We start from the raw sequence: 27273 nt of genomic DNA, 5'->3' as shown, positions 1-27273 counted from the left end.
TAGGACAAAGGGAGGACATCTCTCTGAAAATCGGCTGGTTTGTGTTCATTATGAACTGACAACTGCGCGTCTTGATTGAAAAGAAAAATTGGAATTCGGATTTTATCTACCTGGGCGGATCTTAATCTACCTGGACAGGCCACCCATGTAGAGCCTATGTATGGGAAACACTATACGTAACATGACTCCTTGTTCTGTGGTTTTACATTGTTAGTGATTTTTACATCCCAATGCAACACAGTGTGCTAGGATTTCTGCTGAAAATCTTAGATTATGCTTCAAATTCAAACCACTTTAATGGGTTCAACCGGGAAATTTTCTTCCTTCAAGATGATGATACTGTTGGCGTATCTGGCTTAGCCCAGTGAAGTGTCTAGCCAAAGTACTTGCTTATACAGTAGTACAGATACACTATATGGTCAAAAGTATGTGGACAATTTACTATCACACCCATATGTGGGTCTTCCCCAAATTGTTGCTACAAAGATGGAAGCAGACAATTGTATAGAATGTCTTTGTATGTTTTAGCATTACAATTTCTCTTCAGTGGAACTAAGAGGCCCAAACATGTTTCAACATGACAATGCCTCATTGTGCATAAAGCAAGGTCTATTAAGACCTGGTTTGCCATGGTTGAAGTGGAAGAAATTGAATGTCCTGCACAGAGCCCTGACCTCAACCCCACGGAACACTTTTTGGGATAAAGTTGAATGGCAACTATTTGCCAGGCCTCTTCGCCCAACATCAGTACCTGACCTGACTAATGCTCTTGTGGCTGAGTGGAAAATCCAGACAGCCATTCTCAAAAATTTAGCTTAAAGCCTTCCCATAAGAGTGGAGGTTATTAATAGTAAAGGTGGACTAAATCTGGAATGGGATTTTCAACAAGCACATATGGGTGTGATGGTCAGGTGTCCACAATCCTCTGTCCATATAGTATAGCTTCCTATATGTAATCGGTTTTTAACTGACGTTCAAACGTGCAAAAGGCATTACTGTATTTTTATTGGGACAGAGAAAACATTCAGGGTTCACCCTTTTCCTTGAGATAATAGGCTGTAATTGGATATATATATTCTGCTTTTATTATCTAATTTCCAAATAGGCCTTAATTATTGAAGGTATTAAAGGAGAATATGAATGGCTTAAGAATGTAGCCCAAAGTGCAGAGACAAGAAAATGAGAAAAATAAGTCTACTAATGTTAGAGATCCATCAGCACCCTGGTAATCAGGAGTGCCTCTTTCATATAGTTTGATCTAAACGCCAAAAAAAAAGAAGGGAAAATGGCAATAAAAATAAACAAATATATGAATCGACTAATAAATAAATAGGCTGTGTTGTTTCTTCACAGCTCCAGGGTTTGTGGACACCTGACCATCAAACCCATATGGGCTTGCTAAATATCCCATTCCAGATTTAGTCCCCCTTTGCTGTTATAATAACCTCCACTCTTCTGGGAAGCTCAGCTTACTGTCTGTGTGGAATTACACATGTTCTCCCCATGTCCGTATGTGTTTCCTCTGGGTTTTCTGGTTTCCTCCCACCAGTGTTGCCAGGATAGGCTTCAGATTCACATGATCCATTATTTGTTTTTATTATTATTATTATTATTATTATTATTATTATTATTATTATTATTATTATGTAGCTGTGTTTGCAATATTTTTCAGTAAATAATTCTAATATATAATTAATATATAATATATTATCTAAAATATAATTCTATTTAGTGTATGTGTGTGTGTGTATATATATATATATGTGTGTGTGTGTGTGTGTGTGTGTGTGTATATATATATATGTGTGTGTGTGTGTGTGTATATATATATATATATATATATATATATATATATATTCTCTACTTAAGTTCTACGTAATTACAGGTTACAGATTGCAAAGCACAGTGTCCTCTTGCATACTCTTTTTTTTTTCTTCTTCTTCTTTTTTTCTTTTTTTTCTTCCTGGCTGGCTCCGTGTTGCATCACGGAGGTTGGTGTGACGTCGCTGCTCGGCTCGGGATCTGTCCCGGGAAGCCGTGGTGCTGATTCTGCAGCGACAGGCGGACAGGCTGCAACATCACAACCAGCCACACTTTCCTTCCCTCCCGCACACGAAAGGCACCATCCGGTGATCCAGCCGAGCCTCCTGGGCTGCCTGTGCCTGGATTATTAAAGCTGTTCTGCTCGGGAGAAACCCCCGCGGAGAGACGCACGGTTTGGAGAAGAGGAGAGGATATGCTCCTGCTGCAAGTCTGCTTCTGCAGAATAACACCTGAAACAGCCTGCGCGTGAATATTAACGCTGTGCACAGGATAAACCATTCGTTTGGAGCGTTAAAGAGAGAGTGAGAGACAGAGAGAGAGAGAAAGAGCGAGAGAGAAAGAGATGCAGTAAATTGAGCAAAGATTACACACAGAAGTGCTGGAAAAACTGGGCTCTTTTAGCTCATAAGGACATCGTGCGCTTGAGATGCCAGGCTGCTTGAAGTGATTGCTTGGAAAACAGACATTTCCAACCTGGAAATTCTTTTTTACGCAGCATGCCATGCACAGATCACACAATGCACACAAACATCAGCTTTATATGTATTTTTCTTATAAGTGAGTGTGCCGTTTTATAATTATCATCATTTGTGGAAAGACAGGTGAGTTCTTAATTTTGCTTATGACTAATAATGCACGGTTTCTGAATGAATATTTGATAAAGTGATGAGTGTCGCTTGGATTAAAGAAGAGAGAAAAAAAGATAGCATTTGTGATGATGAAGCCAAGTTAAGATAGGTCTACTGCAAGATAGATCGAACAGAGCAGAAAGTTTAAGGGATTTAAGGAATATCAGGAGATCTGTGGTTCCTTTTTGACTGAGAGCAGCGTTGAACTTTCCATATCTCCAGGAAGGCAGAGTGTCCAGCATCCCCCGCGGACTGAGCTCTTTTCTTCTCGGGGTGAGGGACGGATGCAGTGCGGCCGCGGCATGCTGAAGGGCCGCTGCTGCTGTGTGCTCTTCCGGGACCTGCAGGTGCTGCTGCTCAGGGACATGAGCGGACACCGAGACACCGAGGCTCCCAGCACGCAGACCCGGTCCACAGAAGACTCAGTGCTGGACACGGCGGTGGCAGAGCTCTCCAAAGATAAACGGGATGAGCGCTTCTCATTTATCAGCTACGCCGAGGGCACGCCGGTGTGCAGGATCTGTTTTCAAGGGCCCGAGCAGGTACTCTCTTAGAACATTCAGAACCATTTCTTCAGTTGAAGGTTTTATGTGTAGAACCATACAGTCTCAGAGAAAAGTATAGCCTACTATATGCCTTTCCTTGTTGCTGGGCTGGTACACTTAGCCTTTGTTCCTTTAATACATATATTTCACATGGAAATGTGGATCATGTGGATCATGACTAACTTTAAAGCTTTAAAGGTGCACCAGATGCATATGTTTACATAGCATACTAAAGATACAGAAGGTGCTTGAGGGCACCACCACAACAAGAGACGGTACAGTTAAGCATGCTTTTTCCTAGAGTGTACAATAGAGTCATTCCATTTCAGACAAGATTCCAAACAAAACCAAGCTATGAAATGTTAACGATCCACTGAACCCTTAAAGAGCATCTTTTTCTAAGGGTGTACGTGCAAAGTCAAGTTTCATGTAGGGGGAAGAAAATGAGCATCATTTCAGTTTAATTAAATCCTCCAGATGCCTTATGGCACATCATGTAGGGCAAGTGTTAAATCATTCATGGAGATAGATAGGTGCTTGTCTTAGAACTCATAAGTCAGTGCACATGTACCTCCTGAAGAAAAAGTTCATGCTATACGACCTTTAAGGACACACTCTTGGATAAAGAGAGTACGTTAAATGGTTTTTACATGGTTTTTACATTTCTTGCTTTCTAATGGGAGGTTCTAGTATTGTTTCCAACCATTTCTAAAACAAAACATCGCTGTTGTTAGGACCAACGTCTAAGTGTTCAACAGACATTTTAGTAAATAGGTATCCTAAAGGCTGGATGTGTAAGGGTTTTTAGCTTCCTAAAGGTGTTCTATGAGGGTTTTCCCAGAGAGACAAACCAAAGAACCCTTTAGGGGAACTACTGAAGGTTCTGTGTAGAACCTTCATATAAGATATCATATAAGGTTCAAACACCAGTAGGAAAAGGGCTTAATAAAGGCTGGATATTTAAGGCTTCATAGCTTCCTAAAGGTGTTGGAACCATATTTGATCAACCTTACCTGGGAAAACACTGTTGTAGTGTTATGCATAGAACCTACAAAGGTTCCCCCAGAGAGACAAACCAAAAAACTATATACAGGGAACCCTTGAAGGTTTTATGTAAAACTATAAGACTCCAACCCCTTGCTGGGTCATTTTTTTCTACCCAAACGCTGAGTTGAGACTTTTGGGTCATTTAATTGGTTTATTTTCTCAGTCTTGGGTAGTTTTTTGGTAGTTTTGAGTAACCCAACCACTGGGTAAGTGGATGGGTCATTTTCACTGACAGTTAAATCAATGCACTATTCCCCCACCCCGACACCTCATCTCAGCTCCTTGGGTCAAATCAACTTAGTTTGCATTCGCCTCAGGTGGAGGTAGCGGTTTTCACACGGACAGACTGGTGGATTTATTTGGAGAAACACACTCAGAAAGGAATCTGAGTGTGTTAATATCCTACACACTTTTTGTGTTATTACTATTTCAACACATGTTGTGTTAAATTATCCAATAAATGTGTTTTAAAAAATAAACATTTCACTCAAGTGACCAGCACAACATGTGTTAAATTATTGTCCAATCACGTTGCGGACTGCGCTGCTGATGTCATCATCCAACTCTGAACTCGCCTCAAACTGAATGTCCGTTGCTTTGACCTTTTGATTGTGACAGCAGAGTCGGAGTCCTGGGGCGTCGAAACCATGTGACCACAGGTAAGCTAGCATTCATCACTATTTAGCGTTAATGTTGCTGAAAATGCCTGGCCGAGTTTGTGATATTTAAGCAGGGAGCTCTTGAAAATGTATTCATTGTAAAACAGTAACTCAGTGAGTTATAATTAACTTTACCTATCACAACAGCTTCAAAAGTCAATATTATGTACTGCTTCCTCAGTGTTGGTGTTACACTACTGGTGTCAATGTTTATGTTGGGTGTGAAATATAGACTGAGGTTATTCTATAATTCTCCGGGTGTGCATCTAATCTCAGGCTCCGAGCTAGGGTTAGCTAGCTGGATGCTGCCACCAATCACAGTAGGCATGAGTGATGTTCACCTAGACGCTCACCTGAGTTGATAACATTACTTTAGCATACAAATAAACCACAGCAATGTTAGACATTCCCATGAACTTTTTCAGCGTTAACGATAACGTAGCATTAAAGCTATTCACCATGATGTAATACAGAGAGTGGGTTAATTTTACTTTACATTTTGCAAGTGTTTTGGACAAGGCAAGCTGTAGTAATTAGCATCAGGAGGATGGGTTAGGGTGGTGTTTCTTCACGTATTCTGTGAATGTTAATGCTGGCTCAGTAATGTCGAGGCTAAAGGTTCTTCACTAGGCGATGCTTTCCACTATCTTTGTAATGTTGGTTAAATTAATTAGGTTGTGCAAAAACAATTGGCAGTGAGCTAAAGGCAGTAAAATAAATATTCGCAAAGTTAGGTAGAGTTTCCTGGTGAGTCTACAGCACCGTTTTGTTCATTAGGAGAGTGGAGGTCACTTCCAAAAATTACACAATTTGGGGTTCTGTAACACAATTTCTCAGTTAAAGACAAAAAGGCATTTTTTTCATATTTTGTAACTGACAAGTAACCGACAGTCGTTTTGCTCTTTTACAGCTTTTCACATGGAAGGGAGTGGGACTCTTGTCCTCCCAGATGGCAGGGAGATTTGTAAGAAAATGCATCAACTCCAATTCTTACATCTGTTAAATGGTTTTTTTTTAATGATTTTAATAAATGTCACCTGAATTTCATTCAAGTGTTGTTTGTTTATTTTGTGAACATTTTAGTAGAATTTTAGCATACAAACAAATTGTATTTTAGGATAAACGTATAAACAACACATCTGTGTTATTTTTGTGCTATTTTTTAGCACATCTTTGTGTGGAAATGTTTAACACACGGAAGGTGTTAAATGTACTAACACTGATTGTGTTAAAAGCAATACAAAATGTGTTGTCCTTAATTAGACACGCAGGTGTGCTAAAAATTAACACATGATTGAGTGAAGGTTCATATCAATATATTTATCCATAAAGCCATTACTGTACAGTAGAAAAAGCAAAAATGTGCTATAACAGTCCAGTTTACATGACATTAACTGCACCGCTATCTTCGTTAGCTTTGGCATACTTGTTTGTAATGCTCACTGGATTGTAAGTTGGTTACTCAGGTTTTTTTTTTTGGATGTTTAGAATGTCTGCTTTGATCAAAATCTGACGTTTTCATCTTAAATATATGACTTATTTGAGTCATTTCAAAGTCTATATAAACACCACTTTAGCAGCTCTAGCAATACATTTCTGAAGACCTTCTTGTGTAAAAATAAAGGCGATACCATGCTGACGTATTTGTTTATGATGTGGTGTATTTGACATTCTCAAAGGATAAAAAATAACCCTGAAAATTTTTTGTAAAAATGAAACTATCCTTTGGGTTGAAAAACAACCCATTTGCTGGGTTAAAATTAACAGCCCAACTTGATGGGTTAGTTTAGCCCAAAATGGGTTCTGTCCTATATTTACCCAGCTGTTGGGCTAAAAATAACCCAATCTGGGTTGGTTTTAACCCACTTTTTTCTCTTTTCTTTCTTTTTTTTTTTTTTTTTTAGAGTGTAGGACTAGTCTTCCTAAAGGCTAGAATGTGCTCTTAGCTTCCTAAAGGGGTGTGAACCTTATGTGATAGGGAATCACTGTTGTAGAGCTCTACATAGAACCTTCAAGGGTTTCCCCAGAGGTGTAAAAAAAAAAAAAAAAACCCTTGGAACCAAGGTTCTGTCCTTATGAGATTTTTTAAAGGCTGGATATTTAAGTGTTCTCAGCTTTCTATGTAAGGTTCTATGTAGGGCTCTGGAACCTTATCTAATATACATTAGCTGGTAAAAACCTGCTGTAGAGTTCTATATAGACCCTTCAGCCCATTAGGGTGTATAGCACTAAAAATGAAGCTTCCACTAGAAACATTTGATTGTTGTATTAAAAATACAGCTATTTTATTAAGCAGTCATGCTTCAAGAACCATTGGAACAAGGTTTACCCAATGAGACAACATAAAGAACCCCTAAAAACTCCTTCCAGGAGTCTGGATATAGAATGGTCATCAAAATATTCCATAGAGTCAAAAGTGTAAATTTGCATGTAATCTGTATAAGTGTTTAATTTGTCTGCATATGCTTATAGGAAATGACTTGATTACACCATAATAATTTATGATTTTTGGCACTGTGATGGTTCAACCTGTTACTGCAGTCAGTTCCAAGTCTGAATTGGTAACATTCTGAGCTAAATGGTTAAAACTCTGCAACGCTCACACTGAGTTGCCAGGTTATTAATTACTATATCGATACACCTGGCAACTCGGTGTGTATTTGTGAATGTGTATACACTAATTTGCTAGATCTTCATGAAGATGCTGAGCAATCAGAATTCTTCCCCGTATCTATGAATTCGATGGATTTAATAATGTGTTTCGTTATGTGAGTCATATGTAAAAAATTGGGATGGTGCATTTACAGTATTGAATAATTAAGCTATAATGTGAAAGAAAGCTGCTGCTTTTGTGTCAGCTCTGCCATTTGATCCCATGCTTCACATGTACAGAAAGAAGGGAACCTGATCCTGTTCAGCTACTCAGCTGATACACATGATGCATGAGGTAGCAATTGCATACAATGTCAAATAAGATGGATTCAACTTCTACAATATATATATATATATATATATATATATATATATATATATATATATATATATATATATATATATATATATATATATATATATTTATATATATATACACACACACACACATCAGAAGACATCTGAATGGATCTTATATCCAAATTCTTCACAGATGATTTATGCGCAGTACTATGAATCAAAGAGAAGTGTGGAAGGAGAGTTTGTGATACATCCTACAAACCAATCATTTTTTCATTTTTTTTGTCTCCTCCAATTATAAAATAGCAACCTGAAGCACCTGCGTTGCGGTATTCTGGAGCCTCACCAAATTCTCTGTTGGAGCACTAAATACAAATGGGAGCTGTCTACTGCACATAACACAAGCTATAGATATTAGGACTCCCTACAAAATATAATCAATCACACTGCTGTTCCAGTTATAGAAAAACCAGCATAGTAATTGTGCTATTGTTGTTTCTGGTACAGAGAAATAGAGCAGAGCGGAGTCTGTTTGGGGTAATAAAGTGACAGAGAGAAGGCTTGGATGAAGAGTATTTCATTTCTAATGAATGCCATCCTTGGACTGGGATCCAATGTTTGCGTCAGCAGAGATGTTGACAAGAATTTTAGGCATATTTTAAATGTGTCGCCTGTTTAGTAGTTATACCAGTATATCTACTGAATTTATGTATATGTATTCGGATGTATTTGAATTTAAACCTAACGTGGGTGTGGCCTAAACAAGACCACAATTTTTTTTAAAAACTCAATTAAGGGACATAGTGGCTTAGTGATTAGCACATTTGCCTCGCACCTTCAGGGTTGAAGGTTCGAACCTTGGAGTTTGCATTTCTCCCTGTGCTTTGAGGGTTTCCTCTCACAATCCAAAGACATGTTAGCCTAATGTAAATCACCAGGTAGGATCAATGAATGAATGCTGTAAATGCATCGCATAAATATGGTCTTTCTTTGTCCAATGAGTTTAGTACCTGCATATTTGACTGCTCGGTTGCTCCCATATGAAAGTAAACACCTTCTACTGGTGGAACTTGTTTGTTGCGTCCTGCTGGATCTCAGGTCTAATGCGTTCTTCTGAACCTTTCTGGCATGCTTTCTAAAAAAAAAAAATAAATAAAAATTTTTTTTAATTATTAAATAATAAATGAATAGTACACCACCTATACGTATCTGTATTTCTGTATGTGTATCTGTTTAGAACATATAATCTGTTCATTCTAAATAATGTATTCATATTCAGTTATGAATGTAAACACAGAGTCACCAGTTTATTACACAAATTAAATAATAAATAAACAGACAACTGAATATATTGTGTCAGTCATATTAGCTATGAAACGATACATAGTGCATAGTGTCTTACCTACTTCTTGTCTTCCAGATCCCATTTTCCAGTTTCAACTCAACTTATTTAATCTCCGTTAATATTAGCTCCATTAACATATTATGCCCCCATGAATCTATGAGCAGATCAAACATGAACCATAATATAATAAACACAATACACACAAAAAGTCCCGTATGACATGTCATGCTCTTACTCTGAATATGTAGCAATACTGGTGCCAAGATTTCTGCAAAGTTATCTGTGTGTGCATGCAAGTATGCGTGGGGACTCAGGTACTAGTGGACTAGTTAATCAGGACCGATACAATAGGTACCAATAAGTACATAGAATACTAGTCGTGCAAGTTATTCAGGTATATAAGTGTATTTGTTTATCTGTTGCATATCTATGCATATATTCAAACCAGCTCTTTCTGTATATCATATATATCTTTATCTCACTGATTTTATTCTTATATTTTTCATACGTTTTTGTATTAGTTTAATACTGTATTATTTGTTTAAGTATCCATAAGCAGTATAAGTATAATGCTGCACTTCTTTAAGTCAGCAAACATTCAATTCATACCTTCCAAGTCAGCACACTTTCAATTCCATTCAAGTCAGTTTTATTTGTACAGCACTTTAAACAGTAGACATTGTATCAGAATGTCACAGGCATTGATTTAAATATTCACTGATATATTTTCACTGAATTCAGGAATAATGCTAAAGAAATTGTTCTGCGTGTTATAAATCGTAAGACAGTCAGTATCAATTGCAGAGTTATACAGAATGATAACAGCGTTCAGCGTTCACGAGTGTGCATGACGTGTCCTGCGGTCATGACAGTGCATTCAATAAGCAAACAGCAGCATGTCTACACTCCAGCGCTCATAATAACACGAGTCTGCATTCCACTCCACTGCTACATTAAATTCCCCGTACAGTGCCCTCTGCCCTCCCAGCAAATCAGTGATGGAAAAATTGATTTCACTATAGCTCAGGGCTCTTCTCATGTGGGCTTTTGGCTGCCTAGCACATTTCAGACCTATTATGTGCCAAAGATCTCTCTTTGCTGATATATATTTCTTTTGTCACTGTTGACACACAATTCATAGCATCTCTTTGCAGTGGCATGAACTAGAATGACACTGACACAACCATGACTTTTACACTGTACCATAATTACATGACTATTGATTTTTCTAGTACTGGGTGACTCTTGGCTTGCTGATTACAACATATTTTGACCCACTTGTTGAAATGTTTAAGCACCGGATGACGTGACACTGACATGACTTCTACACTGTACCATCATAATATGAGTATTGATTTCTTTACTTTGTGACGCTTGGCTGTCACATTTCAAGGTTGAGTTGGAAGCAATGGCAGATATTCAACTTTTTATTAAACAAACAAACAACAAAACAAAGACACTAAGACAACTTGGCAAAATACTGTGGCAAGAAACAAAACACAGTAACATGGAACACGGTAGTCAAAGACAAACATAAGACAGAGAAGCAGCGCAAACAATGGCTATATACACGTGTGCTCATTACCAGAAATGTGATTCAGGTGCAGGTGGTCATGTGACATGTTGTAATACAGGGCAGTGGCTAATGGGAACTGAAGTCCAGAGTTACTCCTTGATATATGACATTGGCTCACTTGTTAAAACATGTTTCTGAAATTCTTCAGAATATTAGGGCTCCTACTGTATGTGTAAGGAATAAAACATAATGGCACGTACTGTTATAGGAAAATATTCTGCTACATGGCGGTGTGATGCAGAACAACACAAAGCAAAATTGCTACCTCCCTGAACTTGATTATTTTCCAATAAAAGCACACCCCAAAGTGTTTTATTCCTCTTTTAATAAATCAATGTACAACAAAGCTTACAGTATTTTTTTTTTATTAATGAACAAGATGTCCTACATACAATCAGGTCCATAAGCATTTAGATGGTGACACAATTTTCCTAATTTTGCCTCTGTACACCATGACAATGGATTTGAAATGCAGCAATCAAGATGTGATTGAAGCGGCTTTCGGCTTTAATTCTATAACAAAAAATATTGCATTAACCGTTTAGAAATTACAACCATTTTTTTACAGAGTCCCTCCATTTTCATAGGCTCAAAAGTAATTGGACAGTTGACTGATAACCAGCTTCATGGCCAGATGTGGCCTGTTTCCTCGTTATTTCATGACAAATTAAGGACAATGAACAAAGCTCTGGAGTTCATTCCAAGTGTAGAATTTGAATTTGGTAGCTGTTCCTTGGTTCTCTCGATATGTGGTCCAAAGAGGTGTCGATGCAAGTGAAGGAGGCCATCATTAGACTGAAAAAACAACAACAGACCTTTAAGAGAGATACCAGAAAGTTTAGGAGTGGTTAAATCAACAATTTGGTACGTTCTTAAAAAAGAAGGAATGCATTGGCCAGCTCAGCAACACCAAAAGGCCTGGAAGACTACGAAGAACTAAAGAGGATGATCACAGAATTCTTTCCTTGTTGAAGAAAAACCCCTTCACAACATCTAGCCAAGTCAAGAACTCTCTCAAGGAGGTATGCGTATCTTTGTCAAAGTCTACAATCAAGACATACCTTTATGAATGTAAATGCAGATGGTTTACCTCAAGATGTAAACCATTGGTAACACTCAAAAACAGAATGGTCATATTAAAAAAAAAATAATAAAAAAAAAATAGAGAGAGAGGAAAGTATGGGGAAGGAAAGGAAGTGCTCATGATCCAAAGCATATCACATCCTCTGTCAAACATGTGGAGGCAGTGTTATTGCATGGTCATATATGGCTGCCAATGGAACTGGGTCACTGATGTTTATTCATTATTTGACTGCTGATAGAAGTAGCAGGATGAATTCTGAAGTGTATAGAGCTATAGTTTCAGTCGAATGCTGCAAAACTGATAGGACAGCGCTTCACAGTACAGATGGATAATGACCCAAAAAGTACCACAAAAGCAACCCAAGAGCTTCTTAAGGCAAAGAAATTAAATGTTCTTCAATGTCCAATGACCTCAACCCAACTGAGCAAGACAAAACTGAAGGCAGAAAGGCCCACAAACAAGCACCAACTGAAGTCAACTGCAGTAAAGGCCTGGCAAAGCATCTCAATGGAGGAAACTCAGCATTTGATGTTGTCTGGGTTCCAGACTTCAGGCAGTCATTGACGGCAAAGGATTTGCATCCAAGACTGAAAAATAATCCTAATATTTATGATTGTTAGTTTGTCCAATTACTTTTGAGCCTGTGAAAATGGAGGGACTGTAATAAATGGCAGTAATTCCTAAAATTTTAAAGCAATATTTTGAATTACACTTGAATTAAAGCTGAAAGTCTACACTTCATTCACATGTTGATTGCTTCATTTCAAATCCATTGTAGTGGTGTACAGAGGAAAAATGAGGAAAATTGTGTCACCATCCAAATACTTATAGACCTGAATGTAGCTACATTTAACACTGTGGAACATCTACAGAACCAGTTAATTCCTGTTATCACTTATGTTATAGCAGCTGTAAACAGATGTTCCATCACGAGCCTCTTTTTTCTTTTGCAAACTGAAAATGTTTCTCTTGCCTCAAAAATGTAGCATGTAATGTTATCCAGAAACCATAAAACTTAAAGTCTGTTATAATGTTTTATGTTATATTACGTGGAGCATCCATCATACCAGTCCCTGTGAATGAGCTGTTACTATAGAAATAATAATGTGACAGAACTAGTGCTTTGACATAAACCTGTGATTTAATTGCGGCTAGCGCCATCTGTCAGATCTGCTGTTATAGAAAATTAATCAACACCTTCTGACAAATCAGAATTGGGAATTCAACAATGCTGCAGTATTCAAGGGTATACAGCAGACTTTTCTCATTTTCTGTGAGATTTTCATGGTTAATAGCTGTGGCAACTCAACATGTATTGTAGGGTTCAGAGCTAGTAATCAGAAGTAAGTTCAAATCCTATAACTGCCTGAAAACCACATCTGAACCCTTGAGCAAGTCATTTTAAATAGAAGCATCTGCCGAATGAGTAAATGTAAAAGTTTAAAATATTTCATTAGGCTGGACCATCATATTGACATATCATGCTCTTCTCTATGAGGAGCATGATATGTACAGGTTGTACAGGTTAATACAAGTTACCAATTGTTATTAAAATAAGCCCAAAATAAATCCAAATATATATCTGTCTACTTTATGTTTGGGAGTATAAAACTGCATGCATCTAATATTTTTAGCATTTTACTGACTTGGTCATTTGTTTTCATGTCTACGTCTGCATTTAGATGAATGATTGAAGCAATGAATAGAGTCAGTTATTTCCATGAATTCCAATCTACACTTGCGAGTTCACCTTGCAAAATAAAGGAATATTTTTTGTGATCATTCATAATTCATTAAGCTGCACCACTGATAGTCTTTATGAAGAGGCTTTTTTACTTTGCATGAGATTCTGGATATATCACAGCCACATCAGGTCACTGAAACGTGCACTTACGGTACTTGCAGTAGGCCATTAACTAACTTGTCAGAGTTATTCATGGTGAGAGAGGGATTGTGTGGATGTGGAGCAGTTTTTTTTTTAGTGTTGCTGTGAGAATGAGATGGCTGCTGCTCACCCTCTGCCCCAATGCCGGTGGATGGAGGTGGATTAGCTTGGGCGCCTGGCCGGGCTCCCTCTTTCCTCCTGTGCTTCCTTACTCCCATTGGTCAGTTCAGCTCTCCTCAGATCCTCCTGCCATCGTTCTCCCACCGCGTCCATCTGCACACGGGCCTGTTCCTGTACTCATGCTCACTCTCTGTTTCCTCCTACTGCTGCAAATTTGGTATCACCTCTTTATCTAATACTTGGGTTTAGTTATGAGACTAAAACTAATGCTGGAATGTGCGGAGTAAAGCTGCACAAATTGTGATCCAGGAGGCAAAAGATTAAATACATGACCCTTAACTGAGAAAGATATATGTTTTATTCCATAATTGTTCACAATTATGGGTGTAAGTTGTAACCCTTACTTATAAATTAGAACATATTTCTGATCATTTTTGTAAATGTTTGTATAAACACTGTATATTCGATTGAATTTTATTTACATAGTGCTTTTGACAATAGTCATTGTCACAAAGCAGCTTTACAGAAATCCAGATTTCTATTTAGATCCTTCATGAGCAAGCCTAGAGGTGACAGTGGCAAGGAAAAACTCCCTGAGAAGACATGAGGAAGAAACATTAAGAGGAACCAGACTCGAAAGGGAACTTATCCTCTTCTGGGTGACACACAGATAGTGGAATTATTAGTCATTACTCTTCTACATTATATGCTATATTGCCAAACAGTACTGTGTGTTGAAGGGACATTTGGTATGAACATCAGGAGGTTTCTGATTACAGCAGCAGTTCTTAGGTACAGGTCTACAATATCCAAGTGAAATTATCTCCTGAAGAACGAGCGAGTCTTGGACAAAAACTATTTCTTGGAAGTGAAAATCTTTAGGAGATCGATGTGGGACCATCCACAGGCGCAGAGCGTGAGTCACAAGTGCTGAAAACCCCAAGCAGAAGTAGAGCATCAGGATGGGTCAGGAAGGTTGAATGTGCAGAGGGAATCAGGATCAGGCACCAGAGTATATGAGAGCAAATTCACAATTCTAATTAATATATATGAAAAGTCACAAAGGTTAAGGTTAAGTTAATTCATTCATATGAGACTGAAGGTAATCCACATTGCTGTTTGATTTTTTTTAGATCAGATATGACCAGAATTTCTTATGAGCAGAGCAAGATGCTTTCCTATCATGCTGCTCAGAGATAACTGAGAGCACTCTGGGGTGTTAAAACTACCAAGTATCACTTCCATTTCGAAGTTTATGGACTGCAGCGTTTTTAATAAATAGTACCACCAAAGCCTCTATAATCCTATTTTACCTACAAAGCTACACACACACACACATATATATATATATATATATATATATATATATATATATATATATATATATATATATATATATATATATATATAAATGAGCACACCCCTGATTCCTTTTTGTTGTTTAGTGGTCTCAGGGTGCCAGTAACCAATGCACGAGTTACAGTGATTACTGGTTTGGGTTTAATGATGTATCGTTTCCACCTTGTTATGCTTCACAGGCTCACATCCATCAGTTTGTAACTGTGCTTTCAGCATGATATTGGACTTATTTGTAGGAAGAGAGACTGTTCATTTTGGGCATATCTCTCTGAGAGCATAGGGAAAAGCACACTGTGTTTTTGAGTGTTCATATTGCTCTGTGGGAAGGTGGAGCGTTTGCGCTGAGATGACCACTCCGACTGTGCGGCACCTGTTCCTAAGTCTGGTCTCCACTCAGAGCTCTCGGCCAGAACGGCCTGGAGATTTCAGCCCGAGACTTGTTTCTATAACAGAGTTATTTACCAATCTATAAACAACAGATTTTCTCCATATGCTTCCTCATATAATAAAAAATATTCGATTTGTATTGTAATGAAGCATCGTTTTCTGGTTCAAGTCGATCTTAAATGCTGGATTAGTATCGGACTGGATATGACATACTTTCCGATCTGATTTAGATTTACTTATTTGGCAGATTCTTTCATCGAAATGAACCACATGTGAAGATGTGTGTTACTTCACGCATGTACATGAACACAAATCATCTTAATGTATGTTGCCATCATCCCCGTGGCTTTTGCTTTTTGCAACAGAATCTTGTAGCGAGTCGGCTCATTCGTTGTGAGGATGTTTCTCTGAGCTTTGACATCAGTATTGTATTGAAAATTGCATCGCGATGTTTGTAGTTACAATTCAATAAGGCCGTACTGATTTTTGGTAGGTTTAAACATGAAAAACCTCTACAATAAAAGTAGTTACCTTTGTAACTCACTGGCCATGAATTATTAAAGCGTGAAAAAAAATCTAAATATCACTCAGCTCACTGCATTTCTAAAAACCAGAAAATATGTTCTCACTCTACTGCCAATGTTTTCATTGCTACATGATATACTTGGTAAGCAGTGCTTAGTGTGCATCACAAGTGATTCATTAATTCACTGTCCTCGTTGGTGTTCAGCATTGCAGAGCTCAACTTGTATGTGTGTACAATTCAAGCCTTTCTAGTGTCTGCAAGCCTATAATCAATAATTTAAATCATGGCTCTTAAACAGAACAGACAGAAATCCAATTGGTGTAAATGTGTAAATCTCACAACTCTTGGCTTTCTTCCCAGATCATTTCTTATCTGCCAATGTTTCTCAGGTATACGGTTATGAATGCCAACAAGACGAATGCATTAGAGGCACATTACATGATTTAAACCGGTGTAGTGAAGAAAACACTTACAAAGCTGTGGGAATACAAAAATGCATTTTAAACAAAAAAATACTTTCCTAACAAAATTATTGCAGTGGGAGGAAAGTAATTTAGCTGGGACATTATTCATTGCTCATTATGCAGATTGTGATCATTTGCAAAGAAACTGTATTGATTTTAATGGAAGGCAGTGATGTGTCTCTCAGGAATTTTGCGGGAAAATCCATAAAATATGTGCAGTCATTCTTGTGGGAGGAAAAGAGTGGGCTAAAGGACTAGTTGGTTTTTTACAGGCCAGGCAGGAACTTCAGGGGAGAGAACTATTTGTACTTTCCACCATTTTCAACTGCATAATGGGGACAGAATACATTTAATTTACCACTGAACTGAACTGAATACCAGTGAGTTGAATAACAAAAACTAAATAATCTTTCCATGCACCGGCATTACATTATAATGCATAATGTAATGCATATCATGTATTTTAAAAATAAACGTATTTTTGTTTACTTTAGTCAGTAATGCCTTAAACCCATTAAACTATATTATTATTTATATTAAAGCATATTATTTGTAACTACAGTGAAACTAATACTGGACTGAGATGGAGAAGTCATGAAAGAATTAGCTAACTCACTGGGCAAGTAAAAGCTCCAATCTGTTGCCAAGTCCCATCTTTGGTTCCCTGAAATCCTGCTTAGGATTTTTAAAAAAAATGGTAGCTAACATATCACGGCATACCACAGTGGCAGAAAACACAGCTTTCAAATGCTTTTTGTAGCCAGCTAAGGGTCTTTCTGTTTTTGTTTTAGGAATTTTCAGCCACTATTCCTTGCAGAACGTATCTAGTTCTGAGATATTCTTGGTCCATCTTGCATGCACAGCATGTTTAACATCTACACACAGATTTTCAATGAAGTTCAAGTTAGGGGGCTGTGAGGACAATTCCAAAAGCTTCAGCTTGCATTAAAGCAAGCAAAGCCAGCTTCACTTCTACCTGTGACTAACGGTGTCACAGTTGTTTCAAGAATTTGCTGATATTTACTGGGATTAATTCTTCTAGCTATGTGTGCATTGTTTCCTGTGCCACTGGCTGCCACAAAACTTCAATGCGTAATAGATCCACCCCTTGTTTAACAGTTGGCAAGGTGTTCTTTTCATCAAATGTTACTTCTTTCTTTCTCCAAACATACATTTGGTGATTGTGACCCCCAAGTTATCAGTTCACTGCACTTGTCTCCAAAATGTCTCTGGATTATCTAGTTTTGCATACTTCAACTGTTATATTTTGTGATACGGTTGCTGGTAAGGTTTCCTTCTGATGACTCTTCCATGCAGACCATTTTTTTTGTGCAAGCAATGCTGCATACTAGAACAGTGCACCACCACTCCTGTGTCAGCTATATACCTTCCTATTGGGGTTCTGCTTTGCCTTTCTAGTCAACATTATGACAGTTCTATCTGAGAGTTGTCTTGGTCATCCGGATTTAGCATTGATTTCCACAGTTCCCCATTTCTTAATGACATTTTGGACAATGGAAATTGCGAGCTGGAAGCACTTCGATAACTTTTTATAGACTTCCCCTCTATTGTTGGCTCAATAAGATTCATGCTTTGAGTGGACGCATAAGGTTAAGGTTAGAAGAGTCAGAGAATATATTATGCTCTAATGACAATTACTAATGGCAATTCTTGACCTGAGTAAAGAGTCCTAAAGAGTCAATTAAGGCTTAACACGTAAATTCATTTCAGAGACTGGAAGGGTGTCCAAACTTTAACACATGCCTTAATTACTATTAAAATTATATTATATTATAATTACTATTATATTTTTAAAAAAAAACAAAAAAAAAAACAGTTAATCTAATATAAAGTAACTTTTCATTAACATTTGCAGAAAATAATATTTTTTAAAAGTAGTTCCTGTAAGGTTGTGTTTACTTTTCACTTCAAAAGTCAACAAAATATGGCTGTGGATGGCTGTGGCATCATTGGGATTCAAATTCGTGCTCTCTGGACACTGTGAGACTCATTAAATTTAAACATACATACCAAATTTTGTGAAATTCAATAAACAGTTTAATATAAAAAATTTTAGGAGAGTTGAAAATGAAATAGTTGATCCCTGGTCACTTGCTCTATACATCCATGTAACTGTACCTTTGTGTGTGTCCGAATGAATGTGTGTGTGTGTGTGTCAGGGGGAGTTGCTGAGTCCATGTCGCTGTAGTGGCTCTGTCCGCAGCACTCATCAGCCCTGTCTAATTAAGTGGATCAGTGAGAGAGGCTCCTGGACATGTGAGCTTTGTTACTATAAGTACCAGGTCATTGCCATAAGCACAAAGAATCCCTTACAGGTAAGTTTCCACTCTCACACACTCTCTCTCAATCTCTCTGTATTTGTACAAAAACTCACATTTGCCAACATATCCTAAATCTAAATCTGCATCAGCCTTCACAGAAATGGAATGTGAGTAAAAGGATTACAGCCAACAGCATATTTCAATCTGTAGAGGCTGTCTTCCTGGAGACAGTTTAAACCTGTCCTCAAACCTCTCATGATTAATGATGATGCGCCACTGAAAAGTTGACCATTTTTTTCCTTTACCGAGTAAGAAAAATGTCACTGTGTACTTTCGTTCTTCTTCACTTCTCAAAGTGGCAGGCCATCTCGCTGACAGTAATAGAGAAGGTTCAGATTGCAGCAGCCATCTTGGGCTCGCTGTTTCTGATTGCCAGCATATCATGGCTGGTGTGGTCTTCGTTCAGTCCTTCAGCCAAGTGGCAGCGCCAGGACCTGCTCTTTCAGATCTGCTATGGCATGTACGGCTTCATGGATGTGGTGTGTATCGGTGAGTACGAGGCCCATCTCTCCCTGTGTTGTAGTCATGTCACTTCCTTTCAAGTCCGAATCAAGTCTAAAAGTGGATTGTGCAATAAGACATGGTATGGTTGCTAACCCAAATTCAGAACTATCAGTACCCTGGTTGAGTCCCTATAAAAGTAGGAGTTCTCTGGAGCTTGTGGGGTGGTGACATCATTTCAGCATACAACAGTAACCGTCATACAACAGTAACAACAACGGAGGAGTTTTGTTCTCATTTCGTTTTATGTGACAGAATTTTCCAGATTTTACATTGTACTTGATGGGAATGTTATAGACAACTGAAGATTGCTGTTCCATGCTGTCTGGTAGAAAACTAATTCTCGTACAAAACAACAATTCTATATACTAAGTGGTGGCAAAATATTAACAACACTTTTGGTGCAGTAGCCATTTCACATGATATTGAATATGATAGCACGCACAGTGAGATTAGTGGGAAGTTCGGATCATTTTACTGACTCGGATCTTTGAATCTCGTTCGGCAAAAGGAATCTTTTATCGAGTCATTTCGTTCATTTCAGCAGAATATAATTAAAATGTTACATGTTAAATTCCCCAACACCTCTAGTACTTAGGCAAACGTTGATCACATTTGGAATAAAAAATAAACTATAGGCTAATGCAGCCAAGGCCGAATTATGAGAAATAAAAATGATTCCTTAATTGCTTAGCTGGATCTTCAGGCGATGCAGTCTGTTAGTTCACCTCACCACCCGAGCCGAGTCGTTCTTCTGTCACGTCACATTTGTCACGTCTGTTCCCTGGAAACAGAAATGATTAGTTCACCTCTTGAGTCTTCGTGTTCAAGTCGTACGTTCATCCCGTGACCGCCCCATAGGCTGAACGCAGTGGGGCTGTGACGTGATGTACGAATGACTTGAACCCGAAGACTCGAGAGGTGAACTAATCATTTCTGTTTCCTGTACAGAACCTATGGGGATGTGGCCCCACATGCGCAGTCAACACAAAATGAACAAATCGTTGTTCCCGAGTCATATTAAAGATTCGTTCAAAATGAACGAATCCTTCATGAACGACACATCACTAACTATGACGCATCCCTAGTTGGGTTCTTTTCAGTAGAGGTTGTTTGGTTTTAATGGTAAATAGTGATTTCTATAGTGATTTATAGTGATTTCCAGCTCCATCCACATGTCCTTGTTCAGTTCAGTATCCCTGTTCAACATGGGTATTTGGTTATATTATGGAAATAATAACAAAATCTGGAATCACATTTGTAATCATACTGTGATACATTCTTTGGTGGAAATGTGCTATTCGTCATCTCAGTCCAAATGAAGTTTTACAGGGTCTGATGAAACTGTGGGAGGGCATCATTGTGTAATTTGAGTGATTTTATTTCATTAAATGTAGCCTATTTATTCATGTTATGTTGGATAATAAGCTCATTAGACAAAAAATTGTCTACAAACAGCAGTGCCTTTATGTATAATGCTATAGATTACTCACCAGGGAAAATTTCACTTAGTGTAGAACCAGATGGTCAGTCATTGGACAGGCGCTCAGGTTGCCTTTTGAGCTTCATGTCCAAGCAGGATACAATAATGACACTCCCATTTTCCAGGATTACAAGTGTAGGGTGTACAGACCTGAATCTGTGTGTGACTTGTTTGACAAGCATGATGGAACTGGGACACTTCAAAATAAAAAAAATAAAAAACCTGTGGGATAATTTGGAACAGCAGGTGAAACACCACAAACTCTAACTGAATTGCACCCAGTCAGTGGAATAGCAGGCTAAAATTGACAGGATCTCAAGACACTCTACCCATCCTTACCTGACAGGAATGGTGCTGTTATTTAGGTGGGGGAAGATATAACCAAGTATTACGAAAGAAATTATCTGACCTTCTTTTTTTTTTTTTTTTTTTTTTTGTCTGGAGAAGCTCCAAATCCAAATAAGTTTGAGATTCATACTTCAAGTTCAAGTAATAGATAAGCAATTTATGAAAAATGTCCAGGGCTCAAATACTACATTACTAGTTTCTTCTGTAGAGAAAGAGTGTGTGTGTAAAGAGAAATATGAGAGGGTGGGTGTGTGTGTGTGTGTGTGTGTGTGTGTGTGTGTGTGTCAACAGAGACAGAGATAGATTATGTCTGAAGGACCTTGGGTCAAAGAGTAAAATTGAATTTCAGCAAAGAGGACATTAGGAAGAAATTGGGGTTAGAGGTAGGGTGATACCACCAGCAGAGCCCAATCCTGAGTCACTGTAGGGATGTGAAAATCGTGAAACAAGTAGCTCTGATTCCATTGTTGTAATTTAAACACAGAGCTATTGAATTAATCACTGAATTAATGACTTGTTCCCAGCCGGAGTTATGTAAAGACAGTAAGTGTCAATAATGAACATGGGGTGAATTTTGCCGAGAAGTTAAAAGGGAGTATTTTGGCAAAATACTTTGTGTCCTCCATAAATGTGTGTGTGGCTGTGAAATGAAACAGCCAAAAGAGATTGAGGTTGAAGTTCAGCTGTGTTCAGCTGTGCATAAACAGAGAGTCTTTAGTTTAGTCCTGTTAGTGAGAGAGAGAGAGAGAGAGAGAGAGAGAGAGAGAGAGAGAGAGAGAGAGAGAGAGAGAGATTTTTTTCCAGTTGCCACAGCACTGAGATTAATTTAAAGACATCTAAACTCAGAGGGAGGGAGAGAGAGAGAGAGAGAGAGAGAGAGAGAGAGAGAGAGATTACTACTGCAACCTGGTTTCTCTTGAATCTATAAAACGTTAATTACAAATTAACCAATTCAGTTATAATTTTTTTTTTTTTTTTAAAGTGAAAGGTGACCATGACAAAGACAGCATTGAAACCTAATTGATATAACATCTGCATCATCACAGAATGACTCACTCCAATGATTCTGAACCAGTGGCGTAAATTAGAAATGAGCTCTGAGAGTCTCCAGGCTCTTGATATATTCGGCTCAAGCCAAACACCAATTTCATAGAATACTAAATACGCATAAACACACACACTAACACACACATACACAATTGCACAAATAGTTAGGAGGTGGGGATTCTTGCTATCCCAAATGTAAACACAAATAGAAAGAGAGATATTTATTTAGTCAAGCAAACCAGAAAGAAAGAACAAGATGATATATGATGTGTAGTAGCAGACTAATCCTCAAAATAAACAAGGATTGAGAAGAAAGGAGAATGAGAGAACACTTAGAGGAGTGTCGAACTATCAGCAGTGATATGCCTGACTGTGGACAATCATTAATGGTCCTCTGCTGGGATGAACTTGGCAGCCTTCAGGCACTCTGTAAAAAAAAATTTAAATAAAAAAATATAAAAAAAAGGGCAAGCCAGCTCAGAGGAAAATGGCCTCTAAGAGAGTGTATGCAATGAAAAAATTGGAAATAATCTTCACTGCTATTTCCTATACAATGAAGACAGAACCATTATTCAAAGAATAAGCTTGTAGATTTCTGGGAACATGGTATAAGAGTCTTTTCACTGGATAAGTTTCTACTTACATCTTGTTAAACTGCAGACTGGATCAGGGAGTACGCTGTCTTAGTGTATTAAACCTCTGGTATTAAGAGTAGATGGTTCGTAGAGGAATTTAATGCATTAAGGCTAAAGGTCAATGTATCTGGACCTTTAAAGCTAAAATTGTTTGCTGTTGTTGTCTTCATTATTAGGGCTGATTTCAAAAGTACGATGATAGTGTTAATATCACTGACTAAAATAACTGCATTTATCATATTACACCATTGATCATAGTCATATCTGTTAACCGTATTGTTTCAGTATGATGAGGTTACAAAACGCTCAGTATATCGTTTCTCTCTAGTTTGTGGCCAGGGTTTATGACACTTTCAGAAAAAAAAAAGTGCCTATGCAAACGGAGGCTCAAACATTTACTGATATTCACCTTGTATTCAGCACTTTTTTTTTTTCTATTTTAAAAAGATTTCCTATACTCCATCAAGTAAAAGAAAATGCGTGAGTGGGGCGAATTCTTGACAGAGCCTCTTTACTTTACACTTTTTTGTAGTGCCTGTATTTTATGGCACAATATGCTTCATATCTAAAAACACTTATTTGTCAATCACTTAGTCTATTGCTCTTTGATGTGGATTTAAAAATTTTTGTAACATTTTGGCTTGAGCCAAATATCTTGAATAAAATGAGACTGTTTCAAGCTTGGGAAAAAAAAATTTTTTTTTAAATGTCTAGAAATGGGTTTAATAATTTTAGACCCGGTTTGGAAATACTAGATAAATTTCACGAGATGCTTCCCTTACTAAGATGTATTTTTTATTTTTATTTTTGCAGTGTGAGAGTAGGGGACAAAGGCATGCCTCCCTGTCTGAACAAAGCAGATCTACAAAATAATATGCTCTTTATAATGGTTTCTTATGAAGACTGCTTTTAGTAAACTCACCTCTGAGAATCAAAGTATGTTTGAGATCATAAACATCAGCTCTCACCCAACTGAAGGGTTCATAGAAACGACCCAAATGTTCCTGCTTTGCAGAAAGCTTAATGGAGAACAGCAGGAGATCGAGCACTCTAGCTCAGGGATCGTGCCTGCACTGTATCATGTTTCTGCTCTAATATATCTGATTCAACCTCCAGCCTTGAATATTAACTGATAAAGTGGATTGTATTGCTGAACTGTGAGTCTTGTTTCATCCATCGTTATGGTTAAAGGGTTTAGGGTTAGGCCATTTTCACACATAAGTTTTTTTTTGAGCCTGTTGAGAATGCCGTTTTCTAACATAGGAGCAGAACCTAAGACCGATCTCTGGTCAATTTAAATGAACTCTACGCATCAGATATTGTACCATGATTGACTGAAATTGACTACATTTACATGGACAGCAGTAATCTAATTATTGACCTTATTCTGAGTAAGACAATATTCTGATTAAGGTGTTTACACGAGTCGCTTTTAGAATACGCCTTTCATGTTCAGGTTTTACATGTTATAGAACATAGTTCAGCACACGTCATTACGTCACCGCGCCACGCCGTCCGACGTTCCCTCCAGAATTTCACGTATCGACATATAGTTGGTCTTCGTTATGGGACCGTATACAGTTTTGGGTGTTTTTACGGACGTTTCAAGCGCGGTTAATTATTTGTCATGCTATACGTGCTAATAGACGACTGCTTGAAGCCGTGGGCTGCGTCACACACCGCGTAGTTACATATTATATAGTAGCCGAGATAAATGTATTTCGCCTACTGTATAGTAGGTAAGTATGCGGTTTGGGACGCAACCGTGCTCTCTTGTTTGCCGTAAAACGGTTGAGTACTGCCATGTGTGTATGTGTTCTGTCGCAGAATGCAGTGAAAACTCTCACACGACATTAATAATGTGATTAAGGTGTGTACGTGTCTGTAACGCACGTCGATAATGCGCCTAAAACAGGAGTACTCCACATGTCTTAATTCGATTTGTGTTTACTTCAAGTATGACCTTAATCGGATTAAGGTGATTAAAAATTGCTGTTTACATGCTAGTTTCTTAATCAGAGTATCGTCTTAATCGGGTTAATATCGGATTATTGTTGTCCATGTAAACGTACTGATTGTCATGTGACTTCCCGTTTCGAGTTTTACAGTGACAGGGAAAGAAAGTCATGTAGTGGCCTGCAGAAGAGATGGGTTTTTTTTTGCATTCTCAGTATATGGAGCAACAATGGCATTCAAATCCAAGAGACTATATCTCATTGGAAAAATGACACAGCAAGAATATTTGAAACTCTACACACATAGTAGCCCAACTGTGCGTACAGTAGAAGACAGGAAATTGATCAAGCTTTGGTTTGGAGTGAATCTGATAGCCTGAAACTAATCCTGTAATAATGACTTAAAATAGGATCTGAAATGATTGATTATTTTGATATTTGATCAATTAATGATCAGATTTTTTTCCCCTTGTTTTCCTTGGGTTGTATTAAAAGAATATTCTAAATATTTATTTATAAATTATTGATTACTTTAAGAAATCTTAACTAAGGTTCATTAAATAACAGTTCAGAAGCAGCATAACATTATACTGACATTGAACTTTTTGTGGCATGAGAATATTATAACCCCCCCAACCCCCCAAATCAATAAATGCCAATATCCACTAACTGTCTCTCTGACTCAAACACTTTTAATGCTCAGTTCAATTTGCTTGACGTGTTGGTGTGGGTCAACTTGCAAAGCTTTGGGTAAAAATCAGGGAATCAGCATTTTGGGATTGACTCCCAGCAACCTTGGACTTGATGATTTGACACACGACGTATATTAAAATGATATCGCATTATTGTGTTAAGAAAATTAGCTTCAAATTAGCTTTTACTTACTAATTGTTAATAGCGTTTGTTGTAAGCTATTTTTGTTTAAGAATTTGATCAGTTTTGACAGTTGTTGCAGCCCTAGACATGAGTATTCTGGACAAGTTTTAAAAACCCCCTTTGTGTTAATCCCAAAATTAGACTTAGAGTAAAGTTATGGGCTTAAGTGTGAAATTCGTATGTAGTCAATAAGTTATGCAATATATCTGTGAAAGTTGACATAACCCTAAATTTTGGGCTAAAACCTCACATGGCTGCCTCAACCTTCACTTTGCAGGCTATACCATTATAAATGCATTTAAAGTAACTCAAAATGATGAAATATCATCCCAACTCTCTTTTCTGTGCTCTCAGCTCTGATTGTCCACGAGGGCCCTTCCGTCTTCCGCATATTCAATCGCTGGCAGGCGGTAAACCAGAAATGGAAAGTTCTGAACTATGATAAAAAGAGGGACAGCGAGGAGCTAAAGGCCAGCGAAGGCGAGTGGACTCTCTCTCTGCTCCACGAGCAGGAGCAGGCGGCGGCCGGTATATCACCGTCAACCTCCTCGTTAATGGCTGCTGCGACAGCTCTTGATACGCCAAACACCACAGCAGCAGGTCTCCCTACGGAGGACTCTACACACAACCACAGTAATGACACTACAGGGACTGACCATCACTGTCCTTATAGCTTTTTTCATCTCCTCAGTCACCTTAGGTCACATGAGCTACGCCACCAGTCAGGAAACACCAGCAACACCAGCAACACCAGCAGCCATCAGCCCAGAGAACTGGTCATGAGAGTAACCACTGTGTGAGCAAAAATGACACGCCTTATCATCGTGGACTTGGAATGCCAAAAAGCACAAAGGGTGAACATTTTAATGGTCTTGTATGAATGGAAGAAAAGCACAATTTATGTCTGGCACACAGGATGAAATCTGGATTGTGTAACTGTAATGACACAATTTGCTGCAGTATTGCAGATAAAAAAAACAAGGTTTATCTGTACCTTTACAATACGACTTTGTCTCTCAGTCAACCTATCACACATTTACCTTCATGTTTAATTCATTTATCTGTAAATGTGACCACATCTGTCCGTCCACTGTCTCAGTCAGAAAGTCCGGACAGGGGAGAAGCTACTGAACCGCTGACACAGCTGGTCTCATGTCTCTTCTGTTAACATTCTGTATTAAACAACTGTACAGTCTGAATGTTTACAGTTAGAAATGGTTTATCTCACAGGTGAACTGTTCTCAAGTGTTTTTTCCCCCCGAAGTCACTGTAAAACTGAAATTTCTAAATAACCGAAGAGATAGGACTCTTATAATAACTGTGCGTTTTTGTTTTTTTGTTGTTTTTTCCCCTGGGGAAGGCATTACTTTCTCAATCATATGGGATGCCATGAAGTGCTTATGTCCGATGTTTCCTATTTCCACATGGTGTTTTGAGATTACATTTACCTTGTTGCCATTTCAGT

At 38.0% G+C, this 27273-nt stretch overlaps 1 protein-coding gene across 1 annotated transcript; it reads left to right on the top strand.

The window, feature by feature from the left end:
- The first annotated feature begins 1978 nt into the window (after nucleotides 1-1978).
- Nucleotides 1979-27273, top strand: marchf4b (membrane associated ring-CH-type finger 4b). Its single transcript, XM_017469224.3, has 5 exons — nucleotides 1979-2645; nucleotides 2895-3214; nucleotides 18802-18957; nucleotides 19260-19452; nucleotides 26163-27273. Exons 2-5 carry the CDS (start codon nucleotides 2957-2959, stop codon nucleotides 26606-26608), a joined length of 1053 nt encoding a protein of 350 aa, XP_017324713.1. The 5' UTR covers nucleotides 1979-2645; nucleotides 2895-2956; the 3' UTR covers nucleotides 26609-27273.

The sequence above is a fragment of the Ictalurus punctatus genome, chromosome 6 (genome assembly GCF_001660625.3).
Source record: "Ictalurus punctatus breed USDA103 chromosome 6, Coco_2.0, whole genome shotgun sequence".
Taxonomy (NCBI): Eukaryota; Metazoa; Chordata; class Actinopteri; order Siluriformes; family Ictaluridae; genus Ictalurus; species Ictalurus punctatus.
This window is presented reverse-complemented; position numbering and strand designations above follow the sequence as displayed.

What these genes read in the sequence shown, in the direction of transcription:
- marchf4b (XM_017469224.3), top strand. Translation starts at nt 2,957, where the DNA reads ATGCAGTGCGGCCGCGGCATGCTGAAGGGCCGCTGCTGCTGTGTGCTC. An exon ending in GTTTTCAAGGGCCCGAGCAG is followed by an intron (nt 3,215 to 18,801) that starts GTACTCTCTTAG and finishes TGTGTGTGTCAG; the next exon opens with GGGGAGTTGCTGAGTCCATG. An exon ending in GCACAAAGAATCCCTTACAG is followed by an intron (nt 18,958 to 19,259) that starts GTAAGTTTCCAC and finishes CACTTCTCAAAG; the next exon opens with TGGCAGGCCATCTCGCTGAC.